The sequence below is a fragment of the Drosophila hydei genome, unplaced genomic scaffold (assembly GCF_003285905.1).
Source record: "Drosophila hydei strain 15085-1641.00,03,60 unplaced genomic scaffold, DhydRS2 tig00000063-arrow-pilon, whole genome shotgun sequence".
NCBI lineage: Eukaryota > Metazoa > Arthropoda > Insecta > Diptera > Drosophilidae > Drosophila > Drosophila hydei.
Window position 1 is genome coordinate 3,632,887 of NW_022045657.1, and position 19,840 is coordinate 3,652,726.

The 19,840-nt window shown below is 41.0% G+C and overlaps 6 protein-coding genes across 12 annotated transcripts in view; 2 read left to right on the forward strand and 4 right to left on the reverse strand.

Moving 5' to 3' along the window:
* The first annotated feature begins 189 nt into the window (after window positions 1–189).
* LOC111593321 (nucleoside diphosphate kinase 7) lies at window positions 190–1,602 on the forward strand. Its single transcript, XM_023306026.2, has 4 exons — window positions 190–381; window positions 439–605; window positions 663–830; window positions 891–1,602. Exons 1-4 carry the CDS (start codon window positions 271–273, stop codon window positions 1,585–1,587), a joined length of 1,143 nt encoding a protein of 380 aa, XP_023161794.1. The 5' UTR covers window positions 190–270; the 3' UTR covers window positions 1,588–1,602.
* Window positions 1,603–1,623: 21 nt separating this feature from the next.
* LOC111593320 (solute carrier family 15 member 1) lies at window positions 1,624–4,794 on the reverse strand. The gene is made up of 7 exons (XM_023306025.2): window positions 4,409–4,794; window positions 4,112–4,324; window positions 3,183–3,417; window positions 2,847–3,115; window positions 2,581–2,786; window positions 2,208–2,513; window positions 1,624–2,148 (listed from the first exon to the last, which is right to left on the reverse strand). The coding sequence occupies exons 1-7, from the start codon at window positions 4,440–4,442 to the stop codon at window positions 1,747–1,749; spliced, it is 1,665 nt and encodes a 554-aa protein (XP_023161793.2). The 5' UTR covers window positions 4,443–4,794; the 3' UTR covers window positions 1,624–1,746.
* A 162-nt stretch (window positions 4,795–4,956) lies between these two features.
* LOC111593325 (transmembrane emp24 domain-containing protein eca) lies at window positions 4,957–5,956 on the reverse strand. Its single transcript, XM_023306034.2, has 2 exons — window positions 5,718–5,956; window positions 4,957–5,657 (listed from the first exon to the last, which is right to left on the reverse strand). Exons 1-2 carry the CDS (start codon window positions 5,848–5,850, stop codon window positions 5,140–5,142), a joined length of 651 nt encoding a protein of 216 aa, XP_023161802.1. The 5' UTR covers window positions 5,851–5,956; the 3' UTR covers window positions 4,957–5,139.
* A 74-nt stretch (window positions 5,957–6,030) lies between these two features.
* On the forward strand, window positions 6,031–7,165 carry LOC111593324 (DDRGK domain-containing protein 1). Its single transcript, XM_023306033.2, has 2 exons — window positions 6,031–6,215; window positions 6,278–7,165. The coding sequence occupies exons 1-2, from the start codon at window positions 6,125–6,127 to the stop codon at window positions 7,111–7,113; spliced, it is 927 nt and encodes a 308-aa protein (XP_023161801.2). The 5' UTR covers window positions 6,031–6,124; the 3' UTR covers window positions 7,114–7,165.
* A 294-nt stretch (window positions 7,166–7,459) lies between these two features.
* On the reverse strand, window positions 7,460–9,083 carry LOC111593333 (SET and MYND domain-containing protein 5). Its single transcript, XM_023306044.2, has 4 exons — window positions 8,746–9,083; window positions 8,212–8,694; window positions 7,974–8,151; window positions 7,460–7,913 (listed from the first exon to the last, which is right to left on the reverse strand). The coding sequence occupies exons 1-4, from the start codon at window positions 8,911–8,913 to the stop codon at window positions 7,561–7,563; spliced, it is 1,182 nt and encodes a 393-aa protein (XP_023161812.2). The 5' UTR covers window positions 8,914–9,083; the 3' UTR covers window positions 7,460–7,560.
* A 784-nt stretch (window positions 9,084–9,867) lies between these two features.
* LOC111593318 (5'-AMP-activated protein kinase subunit gamma-1) overlaps window positions 9,868–19,840 on the reverse strand; it is a 66,846-nt gene continuing 56,873 nt past the window's right edge. For 4 of the 7 annotated variants that reach the window (XM_030222848.1, XM_030222846.1, XM_030222850.1 and 1 more), the window contains 5 exons: window positions 15,893–15,941; window positions 11,671–11,961; window positions 11,422–11,600; window positions 10,817–11,020; window positions 9,912–10,748 (listed from right to left, as the gene is read on the reverse strand). In XM_030222848.1, the coding sequence (XP_030078708.1) occupies window positions 9,912–10,748; window positions 10,817–11,020; window positions 11,422–11,600; window positions 11,671–11,961; window positions 15,893–15,941 (1,560 nt within the window). Of the gene's footprint in view, window positions 10,749–10,816; window positions 11,021–11,421; window positions 11,601–11,670; window positions 11,962–12,047; window positions 12,424–15,892; window positions 15,942–17,188; window positions 18,395–19,840 lie in introns of those variants that run through there. The other 3 variants (XM_023306023.2, XM_030222847.1, XM_023306024.2) reach the window with 3 other exon arrangements.

Genomic DNA, 19,840 nt, shown 5'->3' on the forward strand with positions numbered 1-19,840 from the left:
AAAATAAAATATTAAAAATCAAAAGGTCAAATTTGTATCTTTCTATTTGATGTCACACACACACACACACACATGCACAAATTGAATTGCGATCATTAAAAACACAAATGGGTGGCAACTCTAGCAACACAGTTGCTTTGGCAACGCCGGGTTTCAAATTTTGTTTGCCCTAACAAAGTATGCTTGGTGAAAAAAGGCATTCCTCTGCTGCTGTCAGTATCAGTAAGTACAGATTGTGTATGAATTGTTATTATACAAAGTAAGTATACAATGGCACAGAATGGCAGGCTCTCGTTTATAGCCGAATGGTTTCATGTTGAAGCCGGAATAACACGCAGTTACCTATTAACATATCATTTAAACGACAATGCCGTTGAGTTGGTAAGTTTGTTATGGCATAGTAATTGAGATCAACTTAAGCTTTCCTCCAATATGCAGTATGATCAGCGCAGTAAGAAAACCTTCTTGCGGCGCACCAAAATGCCCGAGTTAACGCCTCGCGATTTCTTTGTGGGTTCCAAAATCAATGTGTTTGGACGGCCATTTGATATTGTGGACTATGCGGACGAAATATCTCGGAATACGTTGGCCAAATATCGCAAGCGGTAAGGCAACTTATTTCCATTGTATACAACTTATTGTAAATAAAAGCCTTGTTACAGCGGATTTGTGCTGCTCAAGAGCAGCATGTGGCCAAAGAACTTAGGCGAGTTTCTCACTACGCTCATTGACAATAAAATCAATATCAACAACGCTCAAATGGTTCAGTTTACACCGACAACTGTGACACAGTTCTTGGCCAGCAAGCAGGACGATGATGTGCACACCTCGTAAGCTTTCTAAATGCATTTAAAGAAAAACAAATTTACCTTAAAATCTGCCTCAACAAGTGTCTTGATGAACGAGCTGCTGGCTGGACCGGCCATTAGCTTGGAAGTCATAGGTGATAATGTGGTTGAGATTATATATGCCTGTTCAAAGTACAACACAGAGAAGGCCTCAACCAAAATTGTATTGTCGCCCAGCATGCAGCGCTTGTTTGAGCGGGAGGATGTGCGCTATGGTTTCTATTGCTCCGAGCGGGAAGAGAATGTGGCCAAGGACTTAAAGTTCTTCTTCGAGGAACGTCACAGTATTATCAAGGATTGCCAGTTCAAAAACACCACATTGGCCATCATAAAGCCTCATATAATCAAGGACGGATTTTTAGGTCAACTTTTAAAAGAAATCCTTTCATCTGGCTTTAAGATAACTGCCATGCGCATGCTGCTTATGGCGCGTGTGAACTGCGAGGAATTCTATGAAGTCTATCGCGGTGTCCTGCCTGAATTTATACCTATGGTGGCTCAGCTGGCGAGCGGAGTATGTATGTGCCTAGAGATAGCCAGTGAGGATCCAGAAAAGAATTCGCACCAGGAATTTCGCAGCTTTTGCGGTCCAATGGATCCAGAAATCGCCAAGCTGTTGCGTCCCCATACGCTGCGCTCCAAGTTCGGCAGTTCCAAAGTGCTGAATGGCATTCACTGCACCGATCTGCCGGACGATACAAACCTTGAATTGCAGTACATGTTCAAGATACTCGAATGATACCAATTACTTATATATATATATATATCTTCAGTTTATTCATTTGTCATTCGACCTAGGTGGTGTGTGTGCAAATAAATTACAAGTAATTATATTTAAATACTTATTTCACTTCTAGGCTGTGCAATCACCTATACTTTTAAAGGTTTTCAGCCAATACTACACACTTCCGCCCCGACTACTGGAGCTAGGTATATTGTCCGTCGCATTAGGCAGCAGCACAACCAAATCCCTTGTCTGGATATAGCCCTTGCGCTCCTGTAGTACATAGTCATAGGCCAGAAGGGTAAAAATTATAATGCAGACCAGCATTAGCACGGCATAGAACAAGTACTCGGCCTTTTGAGAGCTTAGAGCATCAAGTTGGGTCACTATTACAACGATGAGATTGCCAAAGGCATTATTTAAAAACCAAGCAGCTGTGACCACAGATTTCATGGATGACGGCGCCTGCGTGAACGCAAACTGTAAGCCCGGAATGGACAACAGCAGTTCACCTAGCATCAGCAGCAGGAACTGAGGCAGCTGCCAGGCAACGTTTATACTCTGAATAGGCGATTCCTATAAGAAAAGAACAACTATATTTAATGCCCAATTTGTAGCACTCATTGTGCACCCACCATAATGCGATCTTGTAGAATGCCGGCACAGAGAAATGCAGCAGCTGAACAAATGCCACCAAGGGTGACACTGTGCAGCGGCTTCAGCTCCCAGTTTAACAGTCGCCGCAAAATCGGAACTGTCACATATTGCCAAAGAGGAATGAGCATAAAGAGAAAGACAGGCCCAACGGCCTTGGCCTGATCCGGCTCAATGGTGACGCCCAGCACTGTCGTATTCATCATGGTTGCTTGAAAGGTCCAGCTGGAGTCCTGCTGTGCGAGCAGGGCAAAGTAAACGGGTAGTGGGATGAACAACTTGCTGATCTATAAAAATAATTGATGGACAATTGTGAGACCTAGCATAGGGAGGCGAGCACCGTCTTCTACTCACCCGCAACACCTTGGATACATCATTCACAAAATTCGCATCGTATGGCCCGATGGCATTTTGTAGCCAATAGTTGCATCGCTTGGCAGACTTGCGATTTCTCCACTTCTGCACCAATGCTGTCTTAATACAGCCACAGTACCTGAAGAGTATATTATCTCCAAATAGTTTCTCCTGCTTGTAAAAGCATTTGCCAATCAAAAAGATGACTGGAAAAAGCAAAGGTATATAAGCTGCTATAATGGAGATAAGGTTAGCCAACTACTTACTCCATGCGACCATGAAGGAACTGCCCAGCGTACCAAACACAGCCGGATAGCATGTCGTCTTATCGAAGCACTGCGTGTTGGCGCGCACCAGAGGTGGCAAAATTTTGCTCAAGAATATGCCGAAGTAGTAAACAAAATAATAGAAGGAGAAGTACTCGGCCAAATGGACTGCTTGTTCCGGCAGCTTAAACTGCAGCGCACCCAGCGATGTGATACACGCCCGTATAGATCCATTGCCCACCGCTATGAAGGAGATCGAGACCAGCAAACTGTAAGTAAGAAGAAACATTCATGCATACAGATAAATAAACGAAGGACTGGAAGACTGCTACTTACAAAGCCGTCACAGACATGCCCAAATATGGTACTGATGTCATCGTCAGCAATAACCAGCCAAAGCCATAGAGAAAACAAAATCCCGATATGGTCCGCACATTGCCCATATAGCTGTCCGCCAGCATAGCTCCAACAATTGGACAGAACTGTCCAAAGAAGTTAAAAATGTGCAACACAATCGTGGAGAAGCTTTCCGTGAAGTTAAGATCATCGCGCAAAAAGAGCACAAGGATCGCTGAAGAAAGAGTTCAAATATGTAAAATAAAACATCGGGACCTAGAAATCTCGGACAATTGAGTAATAAATATTAGTATGTCTATAATTTATGTAATACTGCAGATATCTTAAATTACAAATTACAGATTCATTTAGTAACTTGAAGCTGACTTGAAAAAGTAAAATTCGGTTAATTTGAAATATTTACTGTGTGTGAATTATATTATTATATATGTAAATAAGCAATAGTATTCGAAATGTAACAAACTTTGTTGATTATAATAACAATTTGATTTATATCCAATTGCTTGAAACAGAAACTGCTATTTACATAGCACATATTCCACCTGCGTAAACAATTTTTGGATTATTAAAGAATTTTCCATTAGCTTTTACTCTCAAGCCCTATTCACACAAAATATACATACATATATATAAAAGTATATACAAATATATATAGGCAAATATATATTTTTATTTATATTTATATATATCTCTCGAGCTGTTGCATCTCTTAATGAGACAAGGCCATGTGGTCATTCATATAAGCTATCAATAAGACCTCCCATTGTGCATGCGCTTCTGCTAGCTGATAAGCTAGACTTTTAGAATATTTCGACAATATAATGGAAGATTATTGTAAACGACCTAAGGCAACTGCATTGTACTGGTATAAACTGGGTCATATGCCTGCCCACATCTGTTCCACTTACTGCGCATGCCGTTTGCTGCAAAGGCCTCAAAGAACTTCGTAGCCAGTATAAAGCAGACGGCGCGTGGGTATTTGTATTCGAGGCGTATGTTGGATATGGGTGCAAATCCATAGTTGGGCAATGAGATGCGTGGCTTTCTTAGCTTCTCGCGCTCTCTAAAATCTGATAATGATTCAGCCGTACTCTGTGTGAGTTCCGCTAATGCAGGCAAAGCTGTAAAGCCAGGGAGATAAAAAGGTACAGAGACATTTGGTAGAATCTCTTAATAGTTGGATTATCTTATCGCTTGCAACTCACTTTCTTCGCTGCCGATTTCCGTGGCGCGGAACATTTTCCAGGTGCTTTGACCGCTGCTCAACCTAACGAACTAAACTGCGCCTCACAGTAAACGTTTCTCTGTCTATTTCTGTTGTCTTCGACTTGAGAGCTCAGGTTACCAACGCTGTGTCCGATTCGTTTACCTTGCGGCTTTTGTGGGTCGATTGTGGTTGAGGCTGTGCAGTCTGCCTGTTCGTTCGCTGCTCACCCACGCCGAGCGACAACCGTTGCGCAGTACAGCAGAGAAGCTACTAAGTGCCAAGATGTGTAGCCGGCGACTGTCTCGATTCGTCGACAGCGTAGACTGCGTGCACTCAAGAGCAAACATTGTGATAAAAGCAATAACAAAGCAAATGCATCTTAGCGACAACAATACGAATGCGGCAGGTTATCGCTGTGTTTGCAAGTCATGTGCCTGGGCCTCGCTAGTGATAAGGCCAAGCCGCGCTCAGTCAGGCAGAGCGAGTCACGGGACTAGCCCGGTGATAAGGATGCTGCACCGCTTAGTGATGCAGTCACAGTTCGTATTTTACAATGGATTTTTATTAAATTAGGCAGAAAAGTATTTAGCTCGGCAGACGAAACCAACTAGACAATTAAAACTAAACACGGATCTGGATGATACATCGATGAAATTCGCATTTGTAATTTGGTTGCATACAAAACGAGATGAAGGTAAAGCAACCAACAACCATTGCCGCGATACGCCCTCACACCAGTTTTTTGGCTTCGAAGAAACTCTTGAGATGACGCATCTGCCAGAATCCCATGCAGACGAGGACTACAGTCTGTGCCAACGACCACCAGAGGACACGCGAATTGGTGCTCTCGCTTGTGTGACGGAAACGTTCCTCTCGATAGCGCTGGTAGTTCTGCTCCTTGGTGATCTGTTCGACTTGGTCGAGCAACTGGCGAATGCGTAGCTGCAGTTCGGTTAGCTTCTCTTTTTGTGCCACATTGGCATAGTCGATAGCATGCTCGCCCACCTGAATATCGAGATGCACACGCAGCTGGGCTCCATTGAACCAGGCGGTGCTATTCGAGTACATGCAGATGACATGCTCGCCGGGCGTATGCGATGTGAACGAAATACGTCCCTGCGAGCTGTAGACGCGCGACAGAATCACTTTGTCATCACTGTCGCGCACCTCTACATGCATGCCAATGCCTGGTGAGGATGGCATGAAGCCATTGGAGCGGGGATCATAAAGTTCCACCTTGTACTTCACTGCAAAACAAAAATAGTTCTCACCCTCCATGCCAACAAGCAAATTATCATGTTGCTTACCAATTACAGTTGTCTCATCAGGAACCTCCTCAATGAAGCATTTGCGCTCCGTTTCCGATATGTGAAAGTATAGACCGCAGGCGCTATGCAGCGCACACAGCACCAGGGCAAGGCAGATCCATTGGTCTCGCATTTTTTGTAGAAATTCCACTTGAGCTTAAATTATTTGTATTATAAAAACTATGCTCGCCGACACGTCATGAGAAAAAGGCAAAGTGGCTACATTGACAAATACCCGTTTGACAGCAGCAAAAGAGCTGCCACTTGGCAATAAAAACACACACACGCACACATGTATTTTTATATAAAAGCATTACGGTTGAACATAACTGGCAACGCTGGCTAAACAGCTGTTGGTTTTGTTGACGTTTAACTTTTGGCATTTATGGTGCAATTTTGAATAAATAATGGACTTGATATTACTTTTTGGCATTGCAATTGCGTTGCTGGTGATCCTGATAACTCTTTATTTCCTGCAGAACAAGAATTCTAAGACAGGTATGTAATTTAAAATAAAAAACAAATAAATTTTGATATACCCTGCAACACTTTCCAATCAGAAACAAAGGCAGCTGCGCAACCTCAACGTGGCGTCCCACAGCGTGCTCAGGAGGGCGTGCCAAGGCGTGCTCAAATTGCGCGGAATCAGCGCAATCGTTTACGAGCGAATCAAAATGCTCCAGCGGCTGCAGCTGCAGTGGCTGCCCCTGCAGCCATAGACACTGATGATGACGAAGCGGCGGCAGCTGGTGACGAGAATGGGCCACGAGTGCCGCAGGGTGCTGTCCTGGATGAAAAGATGGGCGCGAAAAAAAGAGCAAAAATGGAGGCGAAGGAACAAAAACGTCTGCAGCGCGAGCAAGAGCTGCACGATCGTGAGCAGCGTAAGGTGAAAGAGGCCAAAGAAGATGCGGAGCGCAAGCAGCAGGAGGACCTCGACGCGGAAGTGGAACGCAAAAAAGTGGAGGCCGAACGACTGGCCAAGGAAGAGCGCGAACGCAAAGAGTACGAAGAATATCTTAAAATGAAGGCGGCGTTCAGCATCGAAGAGGAGGGATTCGAAGAAGGCGATGCTGATGAAAAGGAGAGTCTGCTAGCCGACTTCATACAGTATATCAAGGACAATAAAGTCGTTTTACTAGAAGACTTAGCCACAGCATTCAAATTGAAAACCCAGCAAGCCATCGAACGAATCCAAGAGCTGCAGGCAAATGGTACAATAACCGGCGTCATTGACGATCGCGGCAAATTTATCTACGTCTCAGAAGCGGAATTGGTGGCCGTGGCCAAGTTCATCAAGCAGCGAGGTCGTGTATCGATTGCCGAGCTGGCAGAAAGTAGTAATAACTTGATTAATTTAACGCCTGTTACAGCTGGTGAGGGTGGCGTAGAATGAGATTTGTTAACTATTTTGTATAAACTAAATATAGTTAAAAATTTTACAAAAAGTTATTTTCCGGACTAAATTGTTCTGTAAGCTCTGTGAAGGGAGAGATTGCTAGTAGATAGCCAAAGGTTTTAGAAGGTTTTTTAAGCTCAAGCGTGCAAAGTATAGTTGATGATGATCCATTTTGAGAGAGGTATGTAATTGGATTACAATCAAATTATCTTTAAGAACCGAAAGATCTACTTCATTCAATTACTCGGCTGTATCCGAGCGGGCTATTAAAATAGTCAAATTCACAGTTTTAAAGTCTAACGAAGTAAACAAGAATATTTAGCAATATATATTTTAAGGGTTATATTCGTAATAACAGTAGTTCGATAGGTTTATTTTTATACATTTCTACCCATAAGCGGGGTATACAATTTACAATTTAATTAAAGAAATTAGTAATTAAACTCATTGCATATCATCGTCATCGCAATCGTCCATATCCTCATCGTCGTCATCGTCCTCGTCACTTGTCACATCAGGATCAGAAGCTTGTGCTCTGCACTTGGGACACTGACATACGAATATATAATTTGCGCGTAACGTTTTATGCCTGGAATGGCGACTGCGTTCCAGCTGGCACTCATCCAAATACGAAATACATATCTCATCGCCCTTTTGTATTGGCGCCACAGCTTTCAATACGACAATGTCGTTGGAGTAGGGAAACGTGGACTGGGCGTTGGGCACACAACTGTGATTGATCTTGCTTTGTAATATGTACAAGCCGGAACCCTCATTGTTCAGGAATTCGCCAGCAACTGATTAAAAATTAGCAATATTATATTTTTTTGTATTAAAATGGAGTGGCGGTAACTTACAATCACCCACTTTCTCGTAGAGCTGGTCAATCACTTTGTCCAGGCTTTCCTTATCCCCATCAGGCAGCGGTAAGTCGGATACTTTGTTGACCCACTGGGCCAGAACGCTAGTGGCAATGCCTTGGCTATTGGTGCCCAATATGCCCATCAGGGTTTTGAAAGCATCCGGCGTAGTAAACTGTGAAGCAGATTGTACTTCTTAGAGCTGTATAAAACGCAAGCTTGAGGCGTCACTTGCCATCGCAAACTCCTCGCTCTTGAAAGCATTGCAAAAGGCTACATACAGTTGCTCCATTTGCTGCTCAAAGTTCTCGCCCAGCATCTTGTGGTAGATCTTCTGTTCTCGATTGACAATAAGTGCTTGAAACGATTGAAGTTGATCCAAAAATTCGGTCTTATTGCTGCTCTGTTGGTACATAGCCATCAAGCGTACAATCAGCATGATTGTGCCCGTCTCTGGCGGATAGTGCATCTTTTTCCAGGTTTCGTTTAGCACATTGATGGGATGTGTATCGTCGGACCGAAAGGCGCCCATGCAAGATACCCGATGATAGCGCTTCTGTGCTTCCACCAAACAGTCCTCCGAGCAATAGCGCACCTTGCAGCGTGCACACTGAGTGAATTGCGAAAACCAGGCAGCGGTAGGATCGTGCTCAACCAGGGGCACAGTGAGTGCTTGGTTGTTGGCCAAGCGTCGCACGTTTTCCAGCAATGTCTCCAGCTAGAAGTTATGTTAATAGCGAACAGTCAGCCAGTTGTTATTCGTACTTACGGGTCGCATACAATGGTCACAGGCTGCATAGCCATAGGCAACATTCCAAGAGAATTGATGCGACACGAATGGCTCCTCCTCGAAGATGACCTCATCGACAACAAAATTTTTTGTTGCTATCATGGCACGCCCCTTGCCTGGCAGCTCCTGTATCTCAAAATAGTTCATGTTGTCGCCAATCGCTTTGGTAATTTCGCATAAACAATTCTAGTTTAGAACTCTTTGAATATGCACGTGCAAGATGGTTTGTTGATTGTATATCGATATCGATAGCGTTAAGATTAATGATTGTTATATTGCAGCACTGTTGCAATCCATAACAATACGTATCGATACTGTGGTGAAGCAATTTTTTATATAGTAAACAAATTTATTGAAGCAACAACTTGGAAAATGGGCAACAACAGTGCAGGTATTAAAACTTTTTGGCATCTTGTTCCATGAAGCAGTTTACGATTTGGGCTTTAATTAACGTTGGTTAGTGATGAGCACATGTCGATTGTCTTAACATACCGATACTTGTACAATAGTATCGGAAAGAACGCGCCAAACATATATACTTCAAATGTTTTAAAGTGGCATCGCCTTTTAAGCAAGTGCTTAAATCTATAAAATACCTTATCAATAGTATTAGAATACAAAATTTCAATGCCAACTCAAAAACATCTTTAGACACTGTTAGTGGAAATAACAAAAATATAAATAAAATCTTCCCAGGCATTCCTTTTTCTTTATCAATGAATAAATTGAATACACCTTATATGTTTAATGGAAACAATTGTTTTTTATGACTTGTACTATGCTATTATATAATAATCAATTACATAATTTAAAATTTTAAGACATGCTAATGTAATTTGTTGATTTTGTTTTTGTTTTTCATGTGTTTTAAATATAATATATATAAACATTTTTGTTAACAGGTGTGTGTTGTGTTTTTAGTTGCTTTTCGTAAAATACATAATCATAATCATAATCATAATTATAGTTTATAATTGTAATCATATTTTCTCTCGTATATAATAACTTTTGCGCCTAACATCTAATAATATTCAAATATAAATTTTTCCACTCTGAATTTTTTATTGTTTATTTCCTTCTCGCTTGCACTCTTTGTGTTTATTTTTTTTTGGGTTTGCTTGTTTTTAAATTATTAAATTAATTCTTTATTCACTAACCAGCGCCATTTCGCGCGCCGTGGGCGTGGCCAACGACTGGCCGAGCGCCGAGGCAGCAGAAACGGCGCTGCTCAGCCCGTTGTCTCCGTCCCCATTGTCCGCTCGCGCCGCCGCAGCGATTGCGGCAACGGCTGCCTTTTTGCGCTCTACTTCCTGATCCTGATGTCGTACATCGTCATTGTCATCGTCTTCCTCATCGTCTTCGCCGCCTCCCCCATCATTGTCGGCTTGTTCATGCGCCTCATCGGCAAAGGACACTTCGGCTGGACTGTTATTGCTATCACCGTTTGACGTCGCTGTCGACGCCCCCGCCGCCAGCTCATGTTGATTATTATTGTTGGCTTTGTCTTCACTGGCGGACTTATTATCACTGTCAGCATCGCTCTTGGGCGCCGGCGTTGGCGCTGCCGTCGCGTCTTCCTCGGGTATGTCCTCGATAAGGCTGCGATTGCCAGAGCTGACTGCCGATGGACTACGCGGCGGTGCCGCTGTCGACTCCGACAACGACTCCGCCTCAGCTGCTCTGCGCAAGAGCACTGGATCAGAGGCACGTAGTGAGCTCTCGGAGCCACCGACTCCTTCGCCGCTTGGTCGCAGCACCAGATAGAGCAATATATCCGAGAGCGAGATAATGCCAATCACCTTGCGCTGATCATCGACAACGACCAGGCGATGCACCTCGGCGCGCACAATGCGCTCCATGATCGTATAGAGCGACTCATCCAGATTGCACTTTTGAACGCCTTCGAACCACTCGTTGCGATGCTCGTTCGCCTTGCGCAGCGAGACATCGAGATCGTTGTAGGTCTTCTCGGCAGCGAGATTCTATTGAAGAAAAAGTTTATTTTAAATTACTATGCTTAAATGCTTGACCAACTCCAATGTTCACTTACAATCACATCAAACTTGGCATAAATGTCAACGAGTCGTCCTTCAGAATCGACCAGCGGCAGCGCCGAGACACGTCGTTCCACGAACTTCTTGAGCGCTGTGATGATGCTTGTGCTCTCGTCGGCTGTCTCAATATTGTCGTAAGTGCCGATCTTCAGATCGCGCAAACTCTTCTTCATATATGCGGGCTTTGGTAATTCATTAATCTGCGAAAGACGGAGCAACATTATAATATGAGTTACTTGAATATCATTTATAACATATCATATATGTAAGATCAGTAGATCCATAAGGCTAGCTACTTTTGCTATATCAGATTGTCCCTGCTCTTTACACAACTGGGCAATATAAAAGATGTATGAAAGGGTGTTTAATCTGCATTATGTAATCTATATAGAACAGAGTATCGTACAGTCGGATGATTTCAAAGTGGTGTTTAAAGCGTATTTGTTTGCCAGTTTTGCATGATCTCAAACGAGATTTCTGACTGGAAAGTAAATTCGTTTCGATATATAAATGAATTCATTTGGCACCTGTTCGATTTGTTGTGGTCTATTTCTAATTTTTGTTGGTTCAGTATTAGCAGTAGTTAATGGATTTTACTCACATATAAAAACAGGAACCTCAGTATGCGTTTATGTGTCAATATGTACAAAACATTGCCATTCTCTGGATTTATCACCGGCAGGCGATGAATGCGGCTGTGTATGAGAATTTTGATGGCATCGTAGAGGGAAGCGTCTGGGCCGATGCTGACCAATGGCATTACCTGGTTATGTAGCACACCTGCAAATCGCAAACAGATAGAACGTTAGCATATATGGTCCCTAGAGAGATATGCAAAATTAATACTGACTGCGCCACGTGTCCAGTTTGTGCTCCTCCAGCTGCTCCATGGACGCATTGGGTGACTTATAATACATTTGCAAGATCTTTATGAAGTCTGTGATGGTGAGCATGCCCACAAACTGTTGCTTCTCCGAGTCCCAGAGCGGGGCCGCACGCACACCATTGTAGACCAGAGCATAGAAGGCCTTCTTCACCAGCAGCTGAGTGTCAAAGACAACCAACTTAGCGGAGGTGGGTATCAGATCGTAGCTCTTGTGAAAACGAAAGAACTTGACAAAGATCTGTGAATCGTCCTCCTCTGCAAAAGATAAAGGCAAAATAATGTTAGATTGCATTTAGTTTTAACTCGATTTACTATATCTCTATTTTTAACTACTCGGGCACCTTTGTTGAGCAGCTGGGCGAGCAGACGCTTCCAACCATCGGAGATCTGTTCGAACTCCTTAATGCTCTCCAATGGATAGTAGAGCACCTCACTGGGTCGACCGCTGCCGCCGAGCACCAAGCGGCCCGCATGATTCGAATAGAAATGCAGCTGTAACATGCGAGGAGCTGTGCTGCGGGGGCTAGCGGGTGGCTTGAGATGAGCCACAGCGACGCACCATCAGCTCAATGGAGACACTGTCAATTGACTGGAGCACTCACGCACGCACACACAGAATCGATTTGATTAAGCAACGCTAATTGAATGTTCAATTGGCCGTTAACAGCGGCTTAACAGCGACGCGCCCTTCCCAGCGCTTCTCACTGTTATGGAAACGTAAAACAAATGCACCAAAAACTAAATATTTATTTTCAATCGTGTTCTATTTGCACGACAGTTTAGCAACAGCGACAACTGATCAGATATAGTATTTATATATATATATATATATATATATATATATATATATATATATATATATATATATATATAGGTATAATATCTACTATAAGGTATATAGATATGTAAGTTAGCTATAAATTTGTTTTCCCTCTGCATTTCAATAAATTACGTTTAGACATTTTAATTAACATAAATTAAGCATTGCAATAAAAGCGTGTGGCGAGTGGCGAATTGACGAAGCGCTAGAATAGATCCTACAATTTCTGCAGACCCAAAATTCATTTAATCAAAATAATTGTCTACGACCATTTCACGCAATTGCCGTCGGTGGGGGAGCCCCCAAAAGGGGCGACATGCTCTATGTAAACGAATAAACATTGAGGCGTTCCGCTGGGTGTTAATCAAATAAATGTCTGTCATATATAGCTGAACGCTTATATGTCAACGACTGATAAATGCATAAAGCATACACAAATATATATATATATATATATATATTTTTTTTTTGAGCATTGTCTGAGCGCCCTATTTGAGAACATTGGTTAAATATTTGTGCCAAGAAATTAATTAACTCGCCCAAACATTGCCTGTGCCCCTCTGTCCCTAGGGGGCGAGAGTCTGCCCTACAAACAATCCGAAAATGTCCGAGAATGCGATATTATGATTTATGGCAAATGCTTTTCACTTTGAACTGATGATGATAAACTATTTGGAATATTGAAAATGCTCGCATTCTGAGCACTCAAATGGATCAATGTCAAATTAGCAGGCTTGGCACGCGTTTTTTAAACTGAAGATGCTTGACAAAAGTATTTTTAAATTTTAAAATATTATTTAACATCAATATCTCTTTTTTTATATTTAAAATATAACTTCTTTCCCAATTTCTTTGTTTATTCAAGGCATATTCTTTCTAATTCTAATTCTTATTATGATTCTAATTATTCCAATTATACTTATTCAATACGAAAACCAAAAATTTGGAATGTTTTGAATATTTATTTCTCTCTCTTATCAAGTAAAGTAGTCAAATATTTGGACTATCTTCAAAATTGTTTAATTTTAACTTGAATCCAAAACGAAATTATAAATATTTAAATTTTTTTATTTTAATTGAAATAAAACAAATTTTCAAGATTTAGAACAATTTATACAGTTCGATATTTCATTAGTAATTTCTCTCTAGACTGCTAATCTTAAACTTTTTTAATTTTCCTTTCACTTTTCGCCCTTTTCCAATTTGTTGGCGAAGCATTCATAAATTTAACTCATCTGCTTCATAATTTAATCTCCTACACATTTTTTGTGTTTATGCATATCTCATTTTGTCTTTGTTGTTGTTGTTGTTGTTTTTTAACAAATTATACGCCGTCCGCGCTGACAAAGCTGCCAAAAGACGAAGAAGCAGCAAAGTCTAAATAAAAAGCGAAGGTTGCTCGAGATAAACGATATAGAATAAGATATATATCTCAAATATAGCTCAGGCTATATAAATATGTTTCGATTTTTCTTCTTATTTTTATGGAGACTTCAAGTTTTGTTTAATTTTCTTATTATTTATTGAATGAGATAAAAAAAAACTGAAACAATGAAGAAGCAGATTGGAAAAAGGTGAAGGTTGTTCCCAGACGGGTGGGTGTGGTGTGTGCATTAGCATGTGTGTGTGTGTGTGTGTGTGTGTAGCTATAAATCTCTTTGGGTATTATCATTTAAACGTTTGTTGTTGTTGCTGTTCTTGCTGTTGCTATTCTGATTGATTTCTCTTCTATTTGTTTTATATCGTTTATTTTTTTGTTGTTTTCGCACAAGTTAATTAAAATGCTTCGCGTTCTTTTTCATTAATTCAGTGTTGTTGTTGTTGCTGTTTTTTAAACAATTGCAAAACGATTTCAATTGTGGCAGTTCTTCAGCTGGCGTCGCGGCCAGACGAATATTTCTATTCGTATTCGTATTCGTATTCGTAGTTTTCTTTTCTTTTCTAAAATTCTTCAACAGTGACTAATCTGCTGCTTAACCCACGGCGTTAGACCTTCAACTGCAGTGCATTGTGTATGCCCGATCGTTAGTTTCAGTTAAGTTCAACGTTTCGTTTATACTTTTATGATTCTGTGTTTTAAAGAATTGTGGGTAATATCTATTTTTCTTGTTGAACCGCGGCGCTTTGCTTGTTTATTTGTCGCCCGTCCAAACGTCTCGAGATTTTATCATAAACTGATTCAACAGTCTCTGTTGCTGTTTTTGTGTATTTCGCTTTTCCCATTGGTCGGAAAAGCGAAAAACTTTTTCGCGCAAAACAAAACACAAAAACAAGAAAGAATTTTCGAAATTTACGCTTCGCCGAATCTGTAATACTCTGCCAGGCATAGAGTATCGTTAGAGTGCATTTACTGCCCAAAAAGTGGAGATTCCAATAAGATCGGACTAGACGTTCTTATAAGAAAATGAACTTACAAATTTATAAATTGGGTAGGGTATATAAAGAACAATATGAACCTAACTAACTAAGAAAGAAGACGAGTTAAGTTGAGCTGGTTTAATAAAGTCAACGCGGATACTAAATACAATTCTTTCTATCTAACGAAGGGATTTACCTTGCTAAAGCATAAAATCTAAGCGCCAGAGAGAGAAGAAGACGCTTTGTATATTTATGTATATTGTGTATATTTATTTAAGATTAATTTCTAAATAAACAACCGAAAATTGCGGAACAAATTTTATAATCCACAACGGCAGATCCCTACCAGCTATCATATCGAATATGACGCTAATGATGTTCATGAAATGCATCGAATTGGCATCCGAATGCACAAATTTCAATGGGAAAATGCAAACGGACAAAGAAAGAGAAAAAGAGCGAGAGAATGAGAGAGATTTGTAGATAGATCATTGCGGGACGTACTTGGGAACTTATAATTAGCGCAAATGAAACCAAAAACATGGAGGTGTGTTCAGCATCTACGTCAACTAGATACGCCTTACTAATGGACTCACTATAATACACATTTAGTCAATGTATAACATATACATATAATTTAATATATGAACATGTTCGTCGCGTTGTAGAGCTTTATAACTCTATAATGTTTCTGCTGCCTACGCAATTTGGGTACTTTTAATCCCTGTGATATATGTTTTTGATTAAATCAAAAATACATATATATATACATATATAAATATATATTTATATAAATATAACACATATGTATTTTTATATATAATATATACATCTGTTCTTTGTGGTTAAATTGCGCGACGTGTGCCGACAGATAAATAAAAATATTGAGGCTCAGCCTCTTGACCAGCTGCCAAGTGTAGCTGCTAATTTATTTGATCGATATATGATTTTGTTTAACAATTTTCCTCGTGCATCCCCAACGGGGAATTCGTTTTATCGTTTACTTACCGAAATCCGATAGATTTACTTTGTCCAAGAAGGGATCGGCACGCGGTAACTGCAAAGAAGAAAGGCAAATTTCTTTAATAATTGAATAAATTTACAAGCGTTTCATTAGCAACTTTAATAATGTTAATGTTATAAGAGCTAATACGATAGTCTATTCGATATGACGTAATATATGTAAACCTCTGTTACTTAATATAACATTATTATGCTTAATATTAACAGCAATAACAGATGATGTAACGTAAGAGCTTAACATCAATATGTAAAACTGCACTGACATTTCAGTCTTACGTAACGATTCTTGTCTGTTACGTTTGACGAAAATGTACATTATTTTAACGTAAAGATAACGTAACGTTTACACTACATATAAGTAGGGGAAATCACACAAGTTTATTTACGTATTACACATGCATATGTAAACGTATTTGCTATTCCAGCGTATGTCTTAGGTTTGACTGCTTATACGCCGTATAATCACAAAATCAGATAAAAATGGTCGGATAAATTACTCAAATGGAACTCGTGCGCTAAGTGAACTAACAAATATGATTAGTTGACACTATTCAAGCAGCATCCATTATCATTTTCAAGGTACACTTTGCAGGCCGACTAAATAGTGTTTTATATTCGGGTCACACAATGACTGTCACACTATCAATTGGCCTATTATTTTTAAAGTGTATTTACATATGCGTGTGTATTTGTATGTGCATGTGTGTCTGTATCTTTATATGAATAAGCATGAGCAATTCTCCAAGACGTAATCGCGTAATCATAAAACAGCCGACGCAATCGCAGATAAAAGAATGCAAACTTCAATTTAATACTCATAAATTACTCTCTTTCACTCTCTTTCTGTCTCTCTTGCGCATTACATGCGTTTGTGTGGAACATATGTATATAGATGAAAAGTTTCATTTGAAATTAGCATTGAAATGTGCATTTGTGGAACATGTAGCAATCGTAAGTGCCATAAGCAAACAGTTTGCAATCTCTGTAAACAATTATAGAGTGAGCGAAACAGCGATAGAGGAAGAGAGAGCTTATGACGTGCTCTCGCTCTACGCTAAACCAGCTCTCAGCTGCTAAAAATGACCAAATGCGACGGACGCGTCAAGGCAATCAGATTGACACTGAGCGCAGCAAAAGCTGTTAGGCGAAATAAAGTGAATGAAAGATTTAAAACAAATGCCTAAAATTGTTGTAAATATGGGGAAAAACCAAATGCTCGAAAGCTTAGCTGTCAACCAAGTCTATATATCCCACCCTCACTCTTGCTCTCTCGTCACTTACGCTAATTTTTCGCCCTGTCTGCAGTTGTTGTTGCTGTCGCTTCCATTGCTCGATTTGTTCAATGCTGTAGTCGCTGCGTCGCCGCAAGAGCAGACACTGATGCACCGGCGCGGGTGATGAATGCCGCGGCGAATTGTGGGTGCTGTGGCTGCCACTGCGGCGCTGATAGACAAGTGATTGCTGCAGTCCAGTTGCAGCCAGTTCGTTGTGGCCACCTACCGGTGAATGACCTGCAGACAGACGCTTGCCGGGCAACAAGCCATTTGCAATATTGTTGCTATTGTTATTACGGTGCTGTTGCTGTTGCGGCGGCGGATGAAGCGGTTGTTGTTGTTGCTGTTGTTGTTGCTGCGGTTGTTGTTGCTGCTGTTGTTGCTGGTTCTTATTGCTGTTCATTGTTGCCTTGCGACGCATCAGCACTGCCGGCATAGCAGCCGACAGAGTTGCTGCCAGTTTTTTGCTATCTTTTTGTTTGACTTTTGTCTTGTTAGCGTTGTTGTTTGTGCTGGTACTGCTGCTGCTGCTGGAGCCGATGTTGTCATCGCGTCTGCTTACGTGCTGCGATTGGCGTTGACCATCCGTAAAATCTGTGAGATTTGCGCTATTCAGCAGCTGATAGTTTGCGCCGGCCGTGGTTCCGTTACTGGACAACAGTGTCGGTAGATGGCTGTAGCGCCTCTTTCTGTACAGCGGCGAATTGCTGAGAGAGCGCGCCTTGCGGGCAACCTTCGCGTGTAAACTGTCATAGCTGCCGCCTATGTTCTCGTAGTTTCTCTCTTTGCTGCTGCTGCTGTTATTGTTGTTGTCGCTGTCATTATCGGGCAGATTTGGGTCAAAGCGGACGCTCAATTTCCCATTATTGCTGTTGTGTAGTAATTTGGAAGCTGTCTGCTGTGGTAGACCCGCCGCTGCCACTGACACTGTCGCTGAGGGCAGCACACCAACGCGAGGTGTGCTCGACTCAAAGGCGGAATAGCGACGACGATACATGTGCAAATATACAAATACACGCGGACTTCAATAAATTCACTATACACACAAACACACACACGCACACTCACGCATGCACTGATAAAACGCGCTCGCGTGTAAAGGAAACAATGCGTATATATTGGAAAATTTGCAAGCGAGCGTTGCCTTTTGTGTTTGCTATTCTCGGTTCCGGGCACGTCTGCGCGCTCCCAAATGTAAACGTAAACTGGTTAACAGATTGTTCAGCGTTGCTGCCATATGATCGTCACATGTGTGTGCGGGTCTATGTGTGTTTGTGTGTGAGTGCTAAAGCTTAAGCAAACACATACACACGTACAAACAACGCAAAGAGAGGCCAATCTATGGCGTATCGAAGTTCAAACACTCTAAACCCAACGTCTCCATTATTCCGCTGAATATTTATCAATATTTATATAGTCAGCCCTAGTTATTAGTTCCCTCACCAACAGATTGATAGCGACAGCAGCGTGTGCTTAAATCTAAAATTAAATGTTATTAAATGAACCGAACTGCAATGCAGCAATAACAAATTACACTGCGATAATCATGTACTCTGCATATGCAAGTGTATCAACGAAAATAAAATAAACCAAAAAAACGCATGGCATTCGCTCGTTCGCATTCTTGAAGCTTCTTCTTCTTCTTTAAAAAAAACACACACAAATAGAGAGCGTGCACTTTAAAGAGAGCCCAAGTGCTAAGTGTTCGCCCACGTATAGGATAAGCAGTGGGCGAGTGCTAACAGAGCCATTACAGAAAGAAAGAGAGAGAGAGAGGGTGAGAGAAGTATATTAAGAAAAGAAGGCCGCAGTGAAAAGCTTCTTTTGTAAATATACTTCAGGCCGATAAACAAAGTAAACGTTGCTATAGATTGTAGACACAGAGAGCGAGAGAGAATTACATTTCAAATTCAGATTGAAATTCAGTTGGACTACGCATAAAGCAATCGCATATGAATTATGTGAAATACGCGCGATAATTAATCATAATTAGCAAAGACATAAACCCACAACCACACACACGCTCACCCACACGCGCACACATACATTTTACCAGCAGTTGTGTTGGGCTTTCTCCGCAGCTGACGTCAGGAACAAGCATAAAGAGAGGACTTTAGCAAAAATTCGTGCTAGCAGCGTAAAGTATCGTACTTGTCAATACATAGCGCAATAATAACAACAACAAAACCAGTTCCGCCTTAATGACCACGTTGCGGAGTGTGAAAAATTTGTAAACAAGGCATTCGTTGTAAGAATATTTAAGCCAATTACGTTGACCTTGTGGTTACGTCAACAACAATATAGAACATAGTGATCGGCGATAATGGTAAGGTTAATGACAATGCCCGTTAACTAGAGTAGCGCCCACTCAAGTTGATAAGAAAAAAAGTAAAATAAAATTATGACTAATTGTTTTTAGCCACTCAATGCTATTATTATCAGGAAAAACCATAACAAATGCTATTCGCAAAAAAAGCAATAAATTTTAAATCTACAGACCGCTTACATTAACAGCTGCTAAGCAGAAATGTTAACAGAAAATCTAATAATAAGCATTGCATACTCTAGGGCAGCAACAAAAATTCAACAAAGTTAAGCTTATTTAAAAAAAGCTTTAGTACTAAAGTCGCAGCTGACCTAACAGGGAAATTATGCTAGC